Source organism: Cynoglossus semilaevis, chromosome 1, assembly GCF_000523025.1.
Source record: "Cynoglossus semilaevis isolate Cse_v1.0 chromosome 1, Cse_v1.0, whole genome shotgun sequence".
Taxonomy (NCBI): domain Eukaryota; kingdom Metazoa; phylum Chordata; class Actinopteri; order Pleuronectiformes; family Cynoglossidae; genus Cynoglossus; species Cynoglossus semilaevis.
Genome location: NC_024307.1, coordinates 3833410 through 3847755, shown reverse-complemented (window position 1 = coordinate 3847755; position 14346 = coordinate 3833410). Strand labels below are relative to the sequence as shown.

Genomic DNA, 14346 nt, shown 5'->3' with positions numbered 1-14346 from the left:
CTCATCGGTGAAATGAAAAATGTCTTCGGGAACTACTTCAGTAAATTACGTCATTACTGTCACACAAATAAAACTGCCATGTCATCATAACTGCAATGCATGATGGGATATATTGCTCAGCTAGTGACCATCGGTTGTACGCCATATTTTGCGTTGAATTGTAGGATACTTGGAGTGCCCGCTATAGAGGACTACTTCTACTCACTAAACTTTTGGAACCTACTATAAAATGGCGTGCCTCTGATATAGTACACTATTAAGGGCGTAGGGGGCGCTTTTGGGCACAGCCTATGTCTTTGCGTGAACAGGGTTTCATCAGGACTGACGTTCCTCACATGAAGACACAAAATCATTTTAAGAAACTTTTTAGAATCTTTGGAATGACAGATGTTGTTCTCTTGCAGGCTCGCCATGGTGGTCTTATACAGCTACAAGGACGACTACTACAAGATCCTGCTGTGAAAACCTGAGCTGTTCTTTACGAACTCTGCCCGATGCTCTTTAGGCTTCCACAGACTGCTGTCATCCTCGGACCTACAGAATGTTTGTTGGAAGACTGGATCGTTGGTATCCTGTCCACTTGGATAATCATAAGCCCCAAAAAAACTTTTCTCTGTTTTATACATTTATATATATTGGAACCAAGCTCTTCAACTTCACCAAAAGTCTTCTAGTCTCGCATAGACTATAGGTAGACTGGACTTTGCCTTAACAGAATTATAGAATATTAAAAGGGCTTTTTTTCTGAGGACCATGTGTCAAACATACAACAGTTCCACATTTCTTACTGTGATCAAGGTTCAGTGTAGTAATAAATGAACTTTTTTTTTCCCCGTTTGTTAATTGCAGATTTTCTTCTTCTCTCTACAAGAAAATAGCCGTCTCTCCGTCTCAGAATTATTCCCCAGATTTGCCTGAGTCAACATTCAACATTATTCCATCATTTGTTTGCATCATTGAAGTCTGGGAAAGTGACCTCATTCTGTCGATTCCTTCCACAGAAGCTTTATTGCAGTTTCTGGGCAGCTCCAGTGGACAAGTCAAAACAACGGCACAGTCTGCACTGAGGATTATCCAGGTTTCCAGCTCAGACCGGCAGGTCTTGGTCTTTTCCGGTGTTTTATTAACCCATGGGATAAATTAAAGGACTAGTTGTTCTTTGCTAGTACTCTGATCTTAGAGCCCCCCCCCCCCCCCCCCCACACAAATGGCAACACCACACACAATCCTGCTGTGGGTGAGCTGGAGATAAGAGGAGCAACAGAAAACTTTGAATTTAAGGGAATGTGAATAGTGAATTAGAACAGATACGGTGAATCCTGTTTTCAACATATGAAGAACTCCAGTGTACACGCTTAAGTTGCATATAATCATTTATGTATGCATATATATTTGTGTATATATGCATATATTTATATACATATATATCTACATACCTATACACACATATACAGGAACATGTACAGTATGTATTTATACATGTATATCCACATATGTGTGTGTATATATATGTATATATGGAAAAGGCTTGATGCGGTTAATTGTTTTGGCAGAAGTGGATATATATATCTATACATATATTCCTGTACGTGTGTGTATGTATGTAGATATGTTTATATATTTGGGTGTAAATATGTATGTACAGAATATGTATTTAGGTGTTTAAATATATATACTATACATATGTATATTTACATATACAAAATACATCTTTATATATCTATTTTCATATATATATATATATTCATTCAAATAAATATATATACATATATTCATAATATATTTTCTATTTGTATAAACTTTAGATAATTATATACATGTTTATATAAATATATATGTTGCCATATACAGTATACATATATGTATAGATACATAAATATATTTTCATATATAGATATGAATGGGGTCCAAATGAACGTGTGCAGATTATATTGAGGTCCATCAATACAGGCAGCTCTGATTCACACATTTATTTCCAAAATAGTGTGTAAATGTTACAGTTCATCATCTAAGAAACATATTTACAAAGTCGGCAACGGTGAAATAAATAAGGCTGAGTTGAATATAGCAGATACAAATGGTAAATGGTCTACGATGTACAGCAGCTTGGGCTACCAAAGGTTCATTTAAAAAAAAAAAAAAAAAGTTCTCAAACTATAGTTTAGTATCAATAAATAAAGCTATGTGGAAAAAATAAATAAGGAACTCCTCAGTCCTACTAATTTAGACTACATTTTTTACACATAAAAGAACAAGAAAATGTGTAAGCTTTTAGTCACCTCTTCATTTTAAAGCACATGGTCATGTTTCACCGGATAAATATACTTAACTACCAAAACATTTTCACAAATAATTGGTCTCCACAGACTTTTGGCATCAGAATGTTCTTTGTACAGAGAAGTTGGCGGTGGATGGAGGATTGTAATTCAAACGAGTGTTTTTTTTTTCTTCTACGAAACGCTATCTCGCTTCGTAATGCTTGGCGTAGTGATCAGATCGGAGTGGAGCCTCAGGCTACCACCGCACGTTCTCTGGAGTGGTTTTCCGTGTTGTACTTGACTATCAAATCCCTCTGAGAATCCTGCAGTGGGGTGCTGAAAAAACAAACAAACAAACAAACAAAGAAAAAACTGGCTCTAAAAAAAGTGCTATGTATCTGATGTGGAGTTATTAACAGGTACAAACAGGCTCCTCTGAAGCAGCTGTGTTCCCGGATTGTGTAATTTACCAGAAAAATTTGACTACAGGAAGTCCTCGGTTTTTGTCGTCCTTGACCTACGGCTTTCATGGGATTTATCGCCCATAAATCTATTGAAAAAGTCTTGTTCCAGTATTCCGACGTACAGTGTTAAAACTGGAGCAGACAAATATGTTGTCACGTGAAGTTATATGCGGAAGACGCCCATGTTTACATTCGCTTGTTGTACGATTGTGCTACATTCTATTTGTGTTGTTTTTTTTTTTTTTTACTTTTTGTCCTTCATTATGGCTCCTAAGCATAAATCATACTTTTCTGATGTTTTTATGTCCTGGATTATGATGTTACCACTGTGTTAGGTTGGCGAACGACATCAGTATAATGTACATTACGTGAGTTTCGGAACTCTGGCGTATGTCGAGGACCCCCTGTAATGGCAGAACAAATTACTTTTCTTTTTGGATATGCACTAACACAGCTGAAAAATGCAAAGGGGGAAACCATCAGAGTAAAGGACCAGGAATATAGAAAGAAGGCATTTGAAGAGATATTGGTCACATGACCAGATGTGTGTGATGTGAGGTTTTGGTACGACAGTCATTCCTCGCAGGTTCACATGAGGCGTCTGGTACTGTTTTTGTCTCCTCTGTGGTTAGAAAAAGTCGACATTCTTTATGAATGAATAAAACATTCCTGTGATTTCTGACGAGATAAAGCACAAGGGATGTTTTTTTTTTTTGTTCCATCTTGAAGAGCGGCGTCCCTTCAGGGCAGAGTGGAAATGCAGGGATTGATGGTTATTGTATTTCAGAGTTTCAGAGTCTTCATGGCACTGTTGTGGTTTTGTTTGTAGACTTGTCTGCATGGAATTACTTTGGTTGTTGGACAATACAAACATGTTCTTCTCAAACTGACCGGGGAATGTTTGGATGGGCTAGATTTTTCAAATGCCTCAATCTGGCCCAGATGGAGACAAGCATGATAGAAAAGAGAGGTGGCCAAGAACAACGTTGGGACTAGAACAAACACATTTCATAGAAATTTACAAAAAGACAAAAAATGGAAAAGCAAACATCGTAAAGCAGGGATTTTGGATGTAGCAACTTCATTGTAGTCTGTGTAAAGCCTGTTGACTTCATTTGGATGCTGTACCCAGGTTGTTCCTCCTGGAACATCAGTTCCTTTGGCCTCCCTGTTGTTGATAATGATTACATCCGTGGAACACCGTAGAACTCGTACGATGTTCCCTGATTAACCTACAGATCAAACCTCTATCCTAAAGATTTTTTTAGTCCCTCCTCAAAAGTTCCAGTTTTTTTTACGAAGGCAGAAAAAAAAAAGGCAACAACGTTACTATGTTTCACAGTCAAAGTCTCACTGGCTGCCTCCTCTGTTTTAAAGCAGACGATGGAGGCTCCGTGTCCGTTACGATGTCCGTCCACCTTCAAAGTTGGGCTGTTTGGGTGGAGTTTCGCTCCACTCCAAAGACCCCAAATATATATATATAAAAAATTCGGCACAGTTTAAAATAAAAAAGCACATCCCACAACAAGAGCATCCTCAGTTGAACTGTGGAACTGATAAGAGGGAGGTCACAGGGCTTGGTGCCTGAGACGTGGACACGTCCGTGAATCACCTTTGATACAGCAGTGAGGGAGATTGGATGGGGGGGCGGGGCTCTGTTCAGCTCTGATCTGCAGAATCCCAGACGTCTGTGCTCTAGTACGATGTCCAGTTGTTGCCCGCGCTCAGCTTGGCCCTCGGGATGGTCATCTTGTCCAAGCAGGGGTTGGTCATGTCGGGAGAGAAGTGAATGATGCCACAGTCGTTCTTCACGTTTTGGAATTTGTTCTCCTTGGACGGCTCCATGTAGACCACCGAGTTCTTGTTTACGTGCTTTTTCAGGATTACCGTCTGGGGGTGGGGGGAGCAGAAAGATATTATGACCTCTTCTATCAAACTAACTACGACTTTATTCCTGACACTATTCTCACGGCAGCCCTGCGGTCATGTGACTGAATAATTTAACACCTTTGACATCATAGGTTGAATGATGTGATTTAAAAATAGTTTTTCACCTTCTTTGGTGCACTGTAGCACGACATCTGAACCCACTTCTTTTTCTTGTTGATGAGCAAGGCTACAATGAGGAAGATGATGATGGCCAGAAGCAGACCAGCCAGGATCCAGGCAGCTGATTGGTAGATGAGCGTCATCTCTGTGTGGCTGGGATAGTTCTCGCCCAAACCTGGCTCATCTGTGAGATTAAGTAACCACAGTAAAAGTTCACTGAGGATGGTTCTTTAAAAAACTCTCTTGTGATCGAATAATTACTCTTAATAATTAGCCTTCGTCATCCATGCAACAGTGACAGGCACAGCAATTAAATTCTCTTCCACTAGGCAGCAGGAGGGGGCTATTAAAAACTAAGAGACTCAGCAGCAGAGGAAAATCTTCAACTTGGTCTTTCTTCAATTCCTGTGAGTGCATCAGTGTTGTGTTCAACTAAACAGGATCAGATTTCAGACTAGATCTTAACTAGATTATATTTCATTATATTAACCTTTTGCGACATTTTTGTTTGGTGGTGCACAAAATATGTGCCATGGCTTGAAAAACACTGCACTGCACCTAGGGTTCAAAGGTGTAATTGGAAAAAAAAAACCTGTATATTGCAAGAATTTGTTTTCTTAAACTGCACCTAGGGTTAAAGGGTGTCATTGAAAAAAAACCAAAAAACTGTATATTGCAAGAATTTGTTTTCTTAATTATTTCAAGACTTTCACCTGAAATCATGCCTCATGAAATAAGTTCCATGTGCATTATAAAAACAAAGATAATAATTTTTATGTGTTTTTTTAAAGTGTAGCAATTTTGATAAAAATAATTGGGTTTTTAAAAATGCCCTATTTTTTTTCTTTACTTTAGCATTTGGAAATCCATCCCAGCCGAGTGCTCAGTGATGATGAATTAATACTGAGAGCCTCAAGACAGATCATGTAACGGCAGTTGTCTTTAATTATTGTCAATTATTAAGACATTTGTGAAAAGTCACTCAAGATGTGCAGGGGCTGAAAGGCAATGACGTCAGGTGAACCAAACAGAGATGTTGCTTATTATCATGGTGACAGAAGAAAGACATATTCTTGATGTATGTTTGACTGCAGAAGCAGTGATTGGTTGGTAGTAGGGATCGCGATTACTCGATATGACAATTAAATGCGCCACGGTTAATGTACCGTAACGTTTCCTTAATACCGTAATCAGAAAATAATATCTCGGAACCATAGTTTAGCGCAACTCAAACAGAACAAAAAACAAAGTTACACAGCACCCGCGTGTTCCCGCGTGTGTTACTTTCATTTCGGTCCCTGCCAGGTGCGAAAGGGAGGTGTGACCGCGTGGGTAAATATGGCAGAAGACCAGTTATTCCCTCGAACAACGCATTAAATCAACCACGTGGGATTACTTTGGCCACAGAAGAAAACGACCACGATGTCGTCGTGGATGACGGCTTGTCAGCATTTAAAGGACGCCGTAAAGATGCGGTGAAAGGAGGAAATACGTCCAACACGTTTCATCACCTGCGGGACAACGACCGGACATTGTTCGCCAAAGTAACGGTAAACAAGTGCATTAACTGGAATCAATGACGTCAAAGTTTTCCTAACGTAACACTGTATTGGTATGAAATTAAATGTTGGCGTGTCATTCGACGTTAATTGTTTACGAGTACGAAACGGGTTCGGGTTTCAGTGCTACGTCACAAGTTAAACGGCGTTCACCTAACGTTACATTTATTTATTTTTTTTGTTGGAAGGTTTCAGTGTCAGTGTGAAGTTACAAGAATATACAAGAAAACGCTGTATAGTCGTTTAGCATTAGCTTCTTTAGCTTTGTCCCCTCAGTGAGTAAACGTAGGTCCCGTGATTCCAGCACTATAAAATGTCCGTTTCATTTATGACTAATTTGTGCTTGTCATTGTACTTTAAACACAAAGTAAACGAACCAGAATAATAGATACGTTTTATATGTGGCCACATAAAATTAGACAAACGATTAAGCGATTAAAATAAACTTAAACATCTGGTATAACTCGGAATTAATGACGAGTGATTTAAACAAGACCCCTGTGGATCAGTGATTGGTCCAATATAAATAGATACTTAAATATACAAATACAAATATTTGGTCATATAATTAGTAATGTAATTATAGTCCTTCACATCTGTTTTCTCACGCATAGTACAAATGTAGCATTTTCTGTTTTATCATTTACGGAGCGGTGGTGATTTTGGTTTATCTACAAATGGGATTATTGTCTGTCTTGTACTTTTTGGAAGCTTGACTTTGTTGTGTTTTTGTTATGTTACATTACAATACATTTAGTAGATTTTTATCCAAACCGACTTTTTTTTTTAATCCAAACCGACTTACAATTTGAGTCAGTCAATCAACCATCAAGCTACAGTAAACATACAAAAATACATAAATAATAATAAATAATCAATAGAAAACATACAGTTGTAGTCATCAAACGATAGAAATGAAGGAAACTTTTAAGGCCTACAAGGAGCGTTCATGTGATGTGACACACATGTTAGCGTTGTAAAATCAATTCAATTATAATAATCGTGATAAATTCTCTGACAATAATCGTACCAAGGATATCTATGATCCTCACATCACTTGTCGGAAGTTTATGAATGAATTTACCTGTATCTGCGATGATGGGCGGCAGTGGTGACACAGTGGTTGTCAACACTGCACTCTTCACTGTAGCAGCACGACCACTGGTGGACACCGTCACTGGCACCAACGTTGTCATATCTGTTTGGACAGTGTGGACATCCATTATTAGTGGGACAGTATGCGTGCGAACTCCACTTTTGTGAAGGCTTCGTGCATTAGCGCTGTTTTCCACCGGGCAGAAGGCAACAACAAAAGGCTGTCTAAATGGCTACATATCAGTGTGAACAATGGGAGAACCTCAGTGAGTTTTCCTCTTTAGGAAAAGCTGACACGGAGCTTTTTTCCTTCCTGTGCAGAGAGCGCCGGAGGCGGATTCAGTCGGGCACAGGAAACGTGTGTGAATGTGCGGATGCTGGAGGAATGTTTTTGGACAGAGTGGAACACGTGTGTGTGTGTGTGTGTGTGTCACATGGAATGTTGTTGCGAATTATTGTGTTTGCCAATGCAGCGCCAGAGTGGCTAGGTCTGATGAACAAACATACACACATATATTCACAGTCCGGCAACTGGCATTTTCTCAGTGACTCCCAGTTTCTGACACGCTGCATTATGAATTATAACTCAGTCCAACAACAGATGCTGCCTTGTTCCGTTGGCCCCGGCTATGACGTGGAGAACGCTAGTTGTGCTCCACTCCGATAGATCATATCTCATAAATCTCTACACTTTATTTACTGAAATGAAATTTTAATGTTGGTTTTTTTTTTTGATGGAACAAATATAACTACCCTCCAGGCAAGTTTGCCACGAGGCACCAAGATACTCACCAATACAGTATGGGCAGCACTGGCCTTTGCGTAAGACGGGCACCCTGCAGTTGGCAGCTGGGCAGTGCTGAGAGAAGCACTGAATGGTGCCGTTGTTGCAGGTGCAGCTGGTGCAGGCGTTCGCCTTCCAGGAGTCTCCGTTCAGTAGCACGTCTCCGTCATTGGTGATGCAGTACTCCTGCTCGTTGTTGTTGACAGGTAGCAGTGGGCTCTCCTCTGTGGATGCACACGTAGATATGAAGATGTGTTTGACACCAGTTTTGTTAACAGATGGACTGCGTGGTCCATCTGGTGTGCTGTAGTACGGGGATTCCGAAAGTGTAGTACGATTAAAAAAATCTCAAAAACCTGTTTGGTCAAAGACACCGTGTGGTGACAGACTGCATTGCAATGGAGGTTCTCGTGGATGACATATCTCTGCTGTCTTTATCTGATAACCTACGCAGTTCTGCTGTCCTTGCAGCCTACAGGTGCAAAACTGAATGTTTTTGCAGCCCATTAGGTGGCGCTGGCAGCCCAAATATACACCATGGGCCAATGGTTAAGAATCATTGCTGTAAAGTGCCTTACCCTCAGGGGTACATGTAACTTTAATTGAGAACCATAGCGATTTTTGGAAATGTTTGTCGATAACTTTAGCATTAATCCCTTCATAGTTTATAGTAATTTAAGAACAGACCATTTAGTGTAAAGACAAACAAAAGTGACTCCATATGAGAGATGTCACTTCAGTCCCTGCTCCTTATCTCGATCTCATTCTCTCTCCCATCAGCCCCGGCGGCCTGGAGATCAATCGCTTTCCCATGACTGAAGCCTGAGTTAGCATGTAAACACTGTTCTGCTCTACTGTAGGCGTGCATCATATGGCCTGTCAGATTGATGTCTCTTGTTCCCACATTCCTGGTGACCAGGCCCGTACACATATCAAAGGCCGGCCTCTGACAATCTGCTTTTGTGCAGGACATGCGAGAGCGATAAGACGGAGCGGCGTTCTCAAGGAGCCGCTCTCAGTCATGCGTTGCTGATTTGTGGACTTCATGTTCGGGAATGCTGCGTAGATGCTGTTTCAAAGTGTGTGTGGGTGCAGCTGGGAATAAAGCAGGCGTGTGCTTTATGTTTGCTTTGACATTTGTTTCAGAATATCTTCCCAAAACTATAGGAAAAGCACAGATTTGGCGAGATTAGTTACATTCTTGGCTCTGCAGTAAAGGGGGATGGGAGAGTGGGGGGGGTCAGATGAACCTGTGTTGTATGAGACAGCAGTCCTGGTGTGCTGCTGGCCTGCCTGCCTCCAGGATCACTATGTAAACGCAACCGGTCGTAGCTGGTTTCTTTATGAGCCTGACATAAAACTGCCCGACAAAGTGTAAAACCATCAAACCCACATATTGACAGCACATTTAAAACGCTTCATGTATTTTATAGCTCGCTCATGAACTGCAGCCTCGTTAGCCCCGCCATACTTTGATCTTTTTTCACCGCCCCGTAAACGCCACGTTACCTGGGCATACGTGGCAGCAGGTGTCCTTGTTTCTGGTGGGGGTCTGACACAGAGCTGGTGGACACACCTCCGTGTCGCACAGGACGCGACCCCCCCGGCAGGTGCAGCTGGTGCACTCGTCCAAGTTCCAGGTCTCCCCCTCCACGTAAAACTCCCCCCCTGGTGCTCTGCACACCACCATGTCCATCCCATCTGGTTGACCACTGCCTGACTCATCTGCAGTGAAAGAGGAGAAGCAGGGGAGAGGGGGAGGTAAGGAGAGAGACAAGTGTGATTGGTGCTGTTCTACACTGTTTACACTCTGTTGTGAAACCACAGCCAAACCTTCATTCGTTTAATACTTGAGGATAATTAAAAAAAGCCACGACGATGTTGGAACAGTGAGCGGTCAAGCGGGGACTTGGATGTGGACGTGTGGTGGACCACAGTCCACTGAAGTCGAAGCCTCGGGGTGTGAAGGGTGGTGTCCAAGCTGTGTGTTGTGACAATCCTTTACTGGAAAACATCTTCCGGTCTAGCAGCGTTTATAACATCTGTAAGGAGTTATCCAGTTCCAGTCCCCCGACTGTGTAGCTCCTAAACGTTGTTGGAATTCTTTCCCTCCTAAATATTAGAGGAGTCGGCTGAGTCACTCCTCTGTAAATACTCTACGTCAGTTGGGAGGATGACTGTGTCTTCCATTTTTAGAGAAACTGGATTCAACTTGCTTTGATGCTTTATTTAAACATAGTGATTGATTTTTTTTAATGACTATTTAAACTTTGCCATTATTCATTTGATATACTTTTATGTATCTTTATTCACAATTTCCATTCTTGGGATCAGTGATTAATTGTTAATAATTGTGAGTAATCGTCATTAACCCTGATTATACAATTAATTGTGATTAATCATGATTAATCGTGTATTAGTATTGTATATAGTATTGTTGAAGATAAATCAAAATGAAGTTGACTTTTAGGGTTCATGTTACAGTGGATATTTATTGACGGCAATATGAAAAAGGCAACAAATGGCCCTAACTTTTTCTGCAGCTTTTTGCCTTCTGTCCTTCATCATCGTATACAAAATATAGTGAATTTAAGACACATTGTTGAAGCTCACCTTCGCATGTGGGACAGCACTGGTCAGGCCTGACCACTGGTTGAGGACAGTTGGGCACAGGACAGGTAATAAGAACACACATCTCCCGTCCAGAGTGACAGTAGCAGTCACGACATCCGTCATGCCATCCTTCATCTTCCTCATATCTGTGACCGTTGGAGGTGAGGCAGTACTTGGGTACGGGCAGCGTGGGGGTGGTCCTTGGAATGGGGCTACCCTCTGGAGATAAAAACAAATAAATAAGGTGTGACGTGAGGAACAGGTCAATCCAATTTTAGATTTATACCCTAAAGGTCAGTGCTGCCGCTCCAGGTCAAGTTTCATCTGAAGGCTGAGGTCAGAGGTTATTGGTTATGGTTTAAAGATGATTTCACAAGTAATGCAGTTCAGGCCAATTTATTGTTTCTCTGTTCCATTTACTATAATAAAACCAGCTCCATATAGTTTATGTTTATCATTCTAAAAAAAAAACTTTTTCTTTGAAAAGTTTTCTCGCCTGAGAAATAACAGGCTACATGGAAACCGATGGAGCGGTTTCAACATTAGCCAAACAGCAGGTTATTTGCAGTAGGTACAATTGGCGAGTGTATTTTTATTTGTTTATGGAGTCGAGGAGAGCGCCCCACAGATTTAAAAACCAAGGGTTTGTTTGTGCCCGGAATATTTATAATGCAGCTAAAATGGCAAAACAAACACACAACATAAAATGTGGCCTAGCTTAAATATGACATTTGGCATACTTGCTTTAAACCTCTGGGTTGCGGGAATCTAATTAGAGCTGTACACATATGTCGTGGATAAGGCTAAACACAACCAACAAGAAAAAAAAAAAAAGAAAGAAGAAAAAAGCAGACAGGAAAGTCGGCACAGCAGCGTAGTCAAAGGTCAGAGGAAATCAAAGCTGCGGCCTTGGCAGACATTCACGCTGCTCACAGAGCTCCTCCGTCTCCCTCAGCGCCGTGCCCTTTAGAGTGGTAACCTGCTGTGCACCGTGATAAGGTTTATCCTGCAGGAAGCGTGTTTGCTGAGTGTTACGGTAATCTAAAAATGTGTTGTTATGATCTGCTGGTGGATGAAAGGTCAACAGCTGGCATCAATAAGCACAGCGCATTCCTCAGTGAACCTTGGATATAAATGAAAACGTAATCAAGTGTTCTGACCTTTAGAGGGGCGGGAAGAGACAAAAGATTGACAACGGCAGAGAGATTAAAAGTTGGAGCCGACGAGAGCGCAACTGACACAAGAACGACCTCAATTTTAGGGCCCAGTGATTCAGTGGATGTTGAACAGATAACCTGCATTAAACCAAATTAACTCTCGAAACGTTCCACCAGCCACTTGCACAGTAATGGCTAAAATCCAACAACTCTATGAAGACAAATTTCAAGTCGAACCTTTGCATATTTCCCTTGACGTTTTTCCATAATTTGGATTAGCTACGATCAAAACAGGTGTAAAACACAGACAACCACCTGAAGTTCATTATCTCTCTGTTCTGGTTTTATACAGAAAACTATAATCAGGAATGTTGATTAATGTCAACTGCAATCAATCACATTGATTTACGGTCAACTGTGAATAATTTACTAATTGTAATACAGTGTTCTGTTGAACTGTACAACATTCCTAGCCTACTGATGCCTATGTTGTTGTAGTGCAACCTGTAGCCCTAACCTAAAAGAATTTGATTGAAAAAAAGTCCTTATAAAAAACAAACAAGCAAAAAATCCATAGCCTTCTAGTCAAATATATAATTACGAAACATCTGAGCCAAAAATATGCAGCGCTATATTTGCGTCAAATATGGTCAGCATCTGTGGCAGACTTTCTTCGGATCAAAAGCATACCAGCTAACAAATGTCAGCAACTTCTAAATTTATTTACAGTGTTGTCTTTCACTAGTACAGCAGACTGTTTTGATGTCTTCAAGTATAACAAGGCAATAAATGATATTGATCTAGTACAGCGCTGTACAGAGTAACGTACCTTTGCACATGCAGACGGAGCAACCCTTCTTGTTCTGCTGGTAGCCGTTGATGCAGTGCTTGTCGCAGGTGAAGGGAGGGCACTTGACACAGCGGCACATTTCGCAGCCGTGCTTGTTCCTCCTGCAGCAAAAAAGCACAATCGTAAGGTCATATTTTATACCATACACGAGGCTGAGTCAATAAAAGACAGACAGAAACAGAACCGTCCTCCTAGAAATACTCCTGTTTCAAATTCCTTTGAAGATTTGTCTCTGAGACGTGTGTTCTTTGGGTCGACCTGATCTGCAGAAACTGAGATTTAGATGCTGGGGTCATGATCAACATCTGGACCTGATTTTCACTCCTTGCATTTGCCGCTTTTGAAAGGGGCCAAAAAAATAGGGCAACATGTGAGACCCTCGTGGTTTGTCCAGCTCTGAAGAATCTAAAGAAAATTCAGATGCTCTCAATTCAACCTGTTACTGTCCTTGCTGCTCCACAAGCCATTGGCGGACACATACAGTCAGAGAACTCATGTAAACATGTTGATCGTAAAGAAAGACAACATAAGAGATTTGGAGGGATTGTCTTCCATGGCCTGTCCCCTATAAGTTTTACAGTGACAATTTCACCACATCCCACAAGAACTGTTGGGAGTAAAAACTCTCTGTAGGTCCAAGGAATTTACTTCCCCATTACAACATAAATCAACTGTAGGTTCATCAGCCGTCAAAAGTGAAATCTTCAACGTTTCTCTCGGTCATTTTTACGTCCCTCACTGTCTCACAAACACATATTGTACCTTGGAGCCCATTTCCCAGATCTCCAGAAGTTGTATTCCTGCATCATGGAGTCGGGGGTCTTTATGATACAGGGGTGGGGGCAACTCACCTACTGTGATTCCCTTGAAGTTACTCCAAAGCCATATAGCTGTCTACATTATAGAACCACAGACCTTTCTGATGTTTAACTGCTCACAGCAGGAGAAGGCAAACTCCTGGCCCGGGGGCCACTTGCGACATGCGAACCCCCCACATTAAAAATAATTTGATTTTGCCCATGAGGGAATTTTTTTAGAAATATAAATCAATATCGATGTAGCTAGTCGTTTACTAGCTGTTTACACTGTAGTATTCTACAGTATGTACAGTTTGCGTCAATTTGCTTCTTGTTGGTTGGACAAACCACAAGGATCTCACTTCAACAGTGGTAAATGTAACCTCCAATTAAATGATGTTGAATTGACAACTTCAGCCACTGACCTTTTTAATTATTTCATATTATTAACGTTAAAAAATGACAAGTAAAATTCCTAATAGTTTTAGTCAGCCCTTAGTGAATGCTCCTTTTTATCCAATATCCCCCTGGTTCCAGTCAATGGGAAAGGAGTTCGTATTTTCACAGCACCCTCGTCTGGCCTCAATAATTACTCCATTTATCTTCATTTCCAGGGCAGCATACTGTAACTGAAAGCTGGGCATCTTTCAAAACCCAAGGGCAGGGCTTTGTCCCATGACAGGGACAGAACATGTTTGGCTTAGCAAAGGAACCTCTCTC

The 14346-nt window shown here is 41.0% G+C and overlaps 2 protein-coding genes across 3 annotated transcripts in view; one reads left to right on the top strand and one right to left on the bottom strand.

Moving 5' to 3' along the window:
* The window catches only part of eif2ak4 (eukaryotic translation initiation factor 2 alpha kinase 4), a 31657-nt gene extending 30820 nt beyond the window's left edge, over positions 1 to 837 (top strand). For both annotated transcript variants that reach the window (XM_008321652.3, XM_008321577.3), the window contains exon 39: positions 405 to 837. In XM_008321652.3, the coding sequence (XP_008319874.1) occupies positions 405 to 462 (58 nt within the window). In that variant the 3' untranslated portion in view covers positions 463 to 837. The remainder of the gene's footprint in view (positions 1 to 404) is intronic.
* A 1118-nt stretch (positions 838 to 1955) lies between these two features.
* LOC103387193 (cysteine rich transmembrane BMP regulator 1 (chordin-like)) overlaps positions 1956 to 14346 on the bottom strand; it is a 38316-nt gene continuing 25925 nt past the window's right edge. The window contains exons 9-15 of the mRNA XM_008321765.3: positions 12809 to 12930; positions 10823 to 11041; positions 9719 to 9934; positions 8218 to 8433; positions 7415 to 7528; positions 4777 to 4955; positions 1956 to 4612 (exon numbers count right to left, since the gene is read on the bottom strand). Of these exons, the coding sequence (XP_008319987.1) occupies positions 4418 to 4612; positions 4777 to 4955; positions 7415 to 7528; positions 8218 to 8433; positions 9719 to 9934; positions 10823 to 11041; positions 12809 to 12930 (1261 nt within the window). The 3' untranslated portion in view covers positions 1956 to 4417. The remainder of the gene's footprint in view (positions 4613 to 4776; positions 4956 to 7414; positions 7529 to 8217; positions 8434 to 9718; positions 9935 to 10822; positions 11042 to 12808; positions 12931 to 14346) is intronic.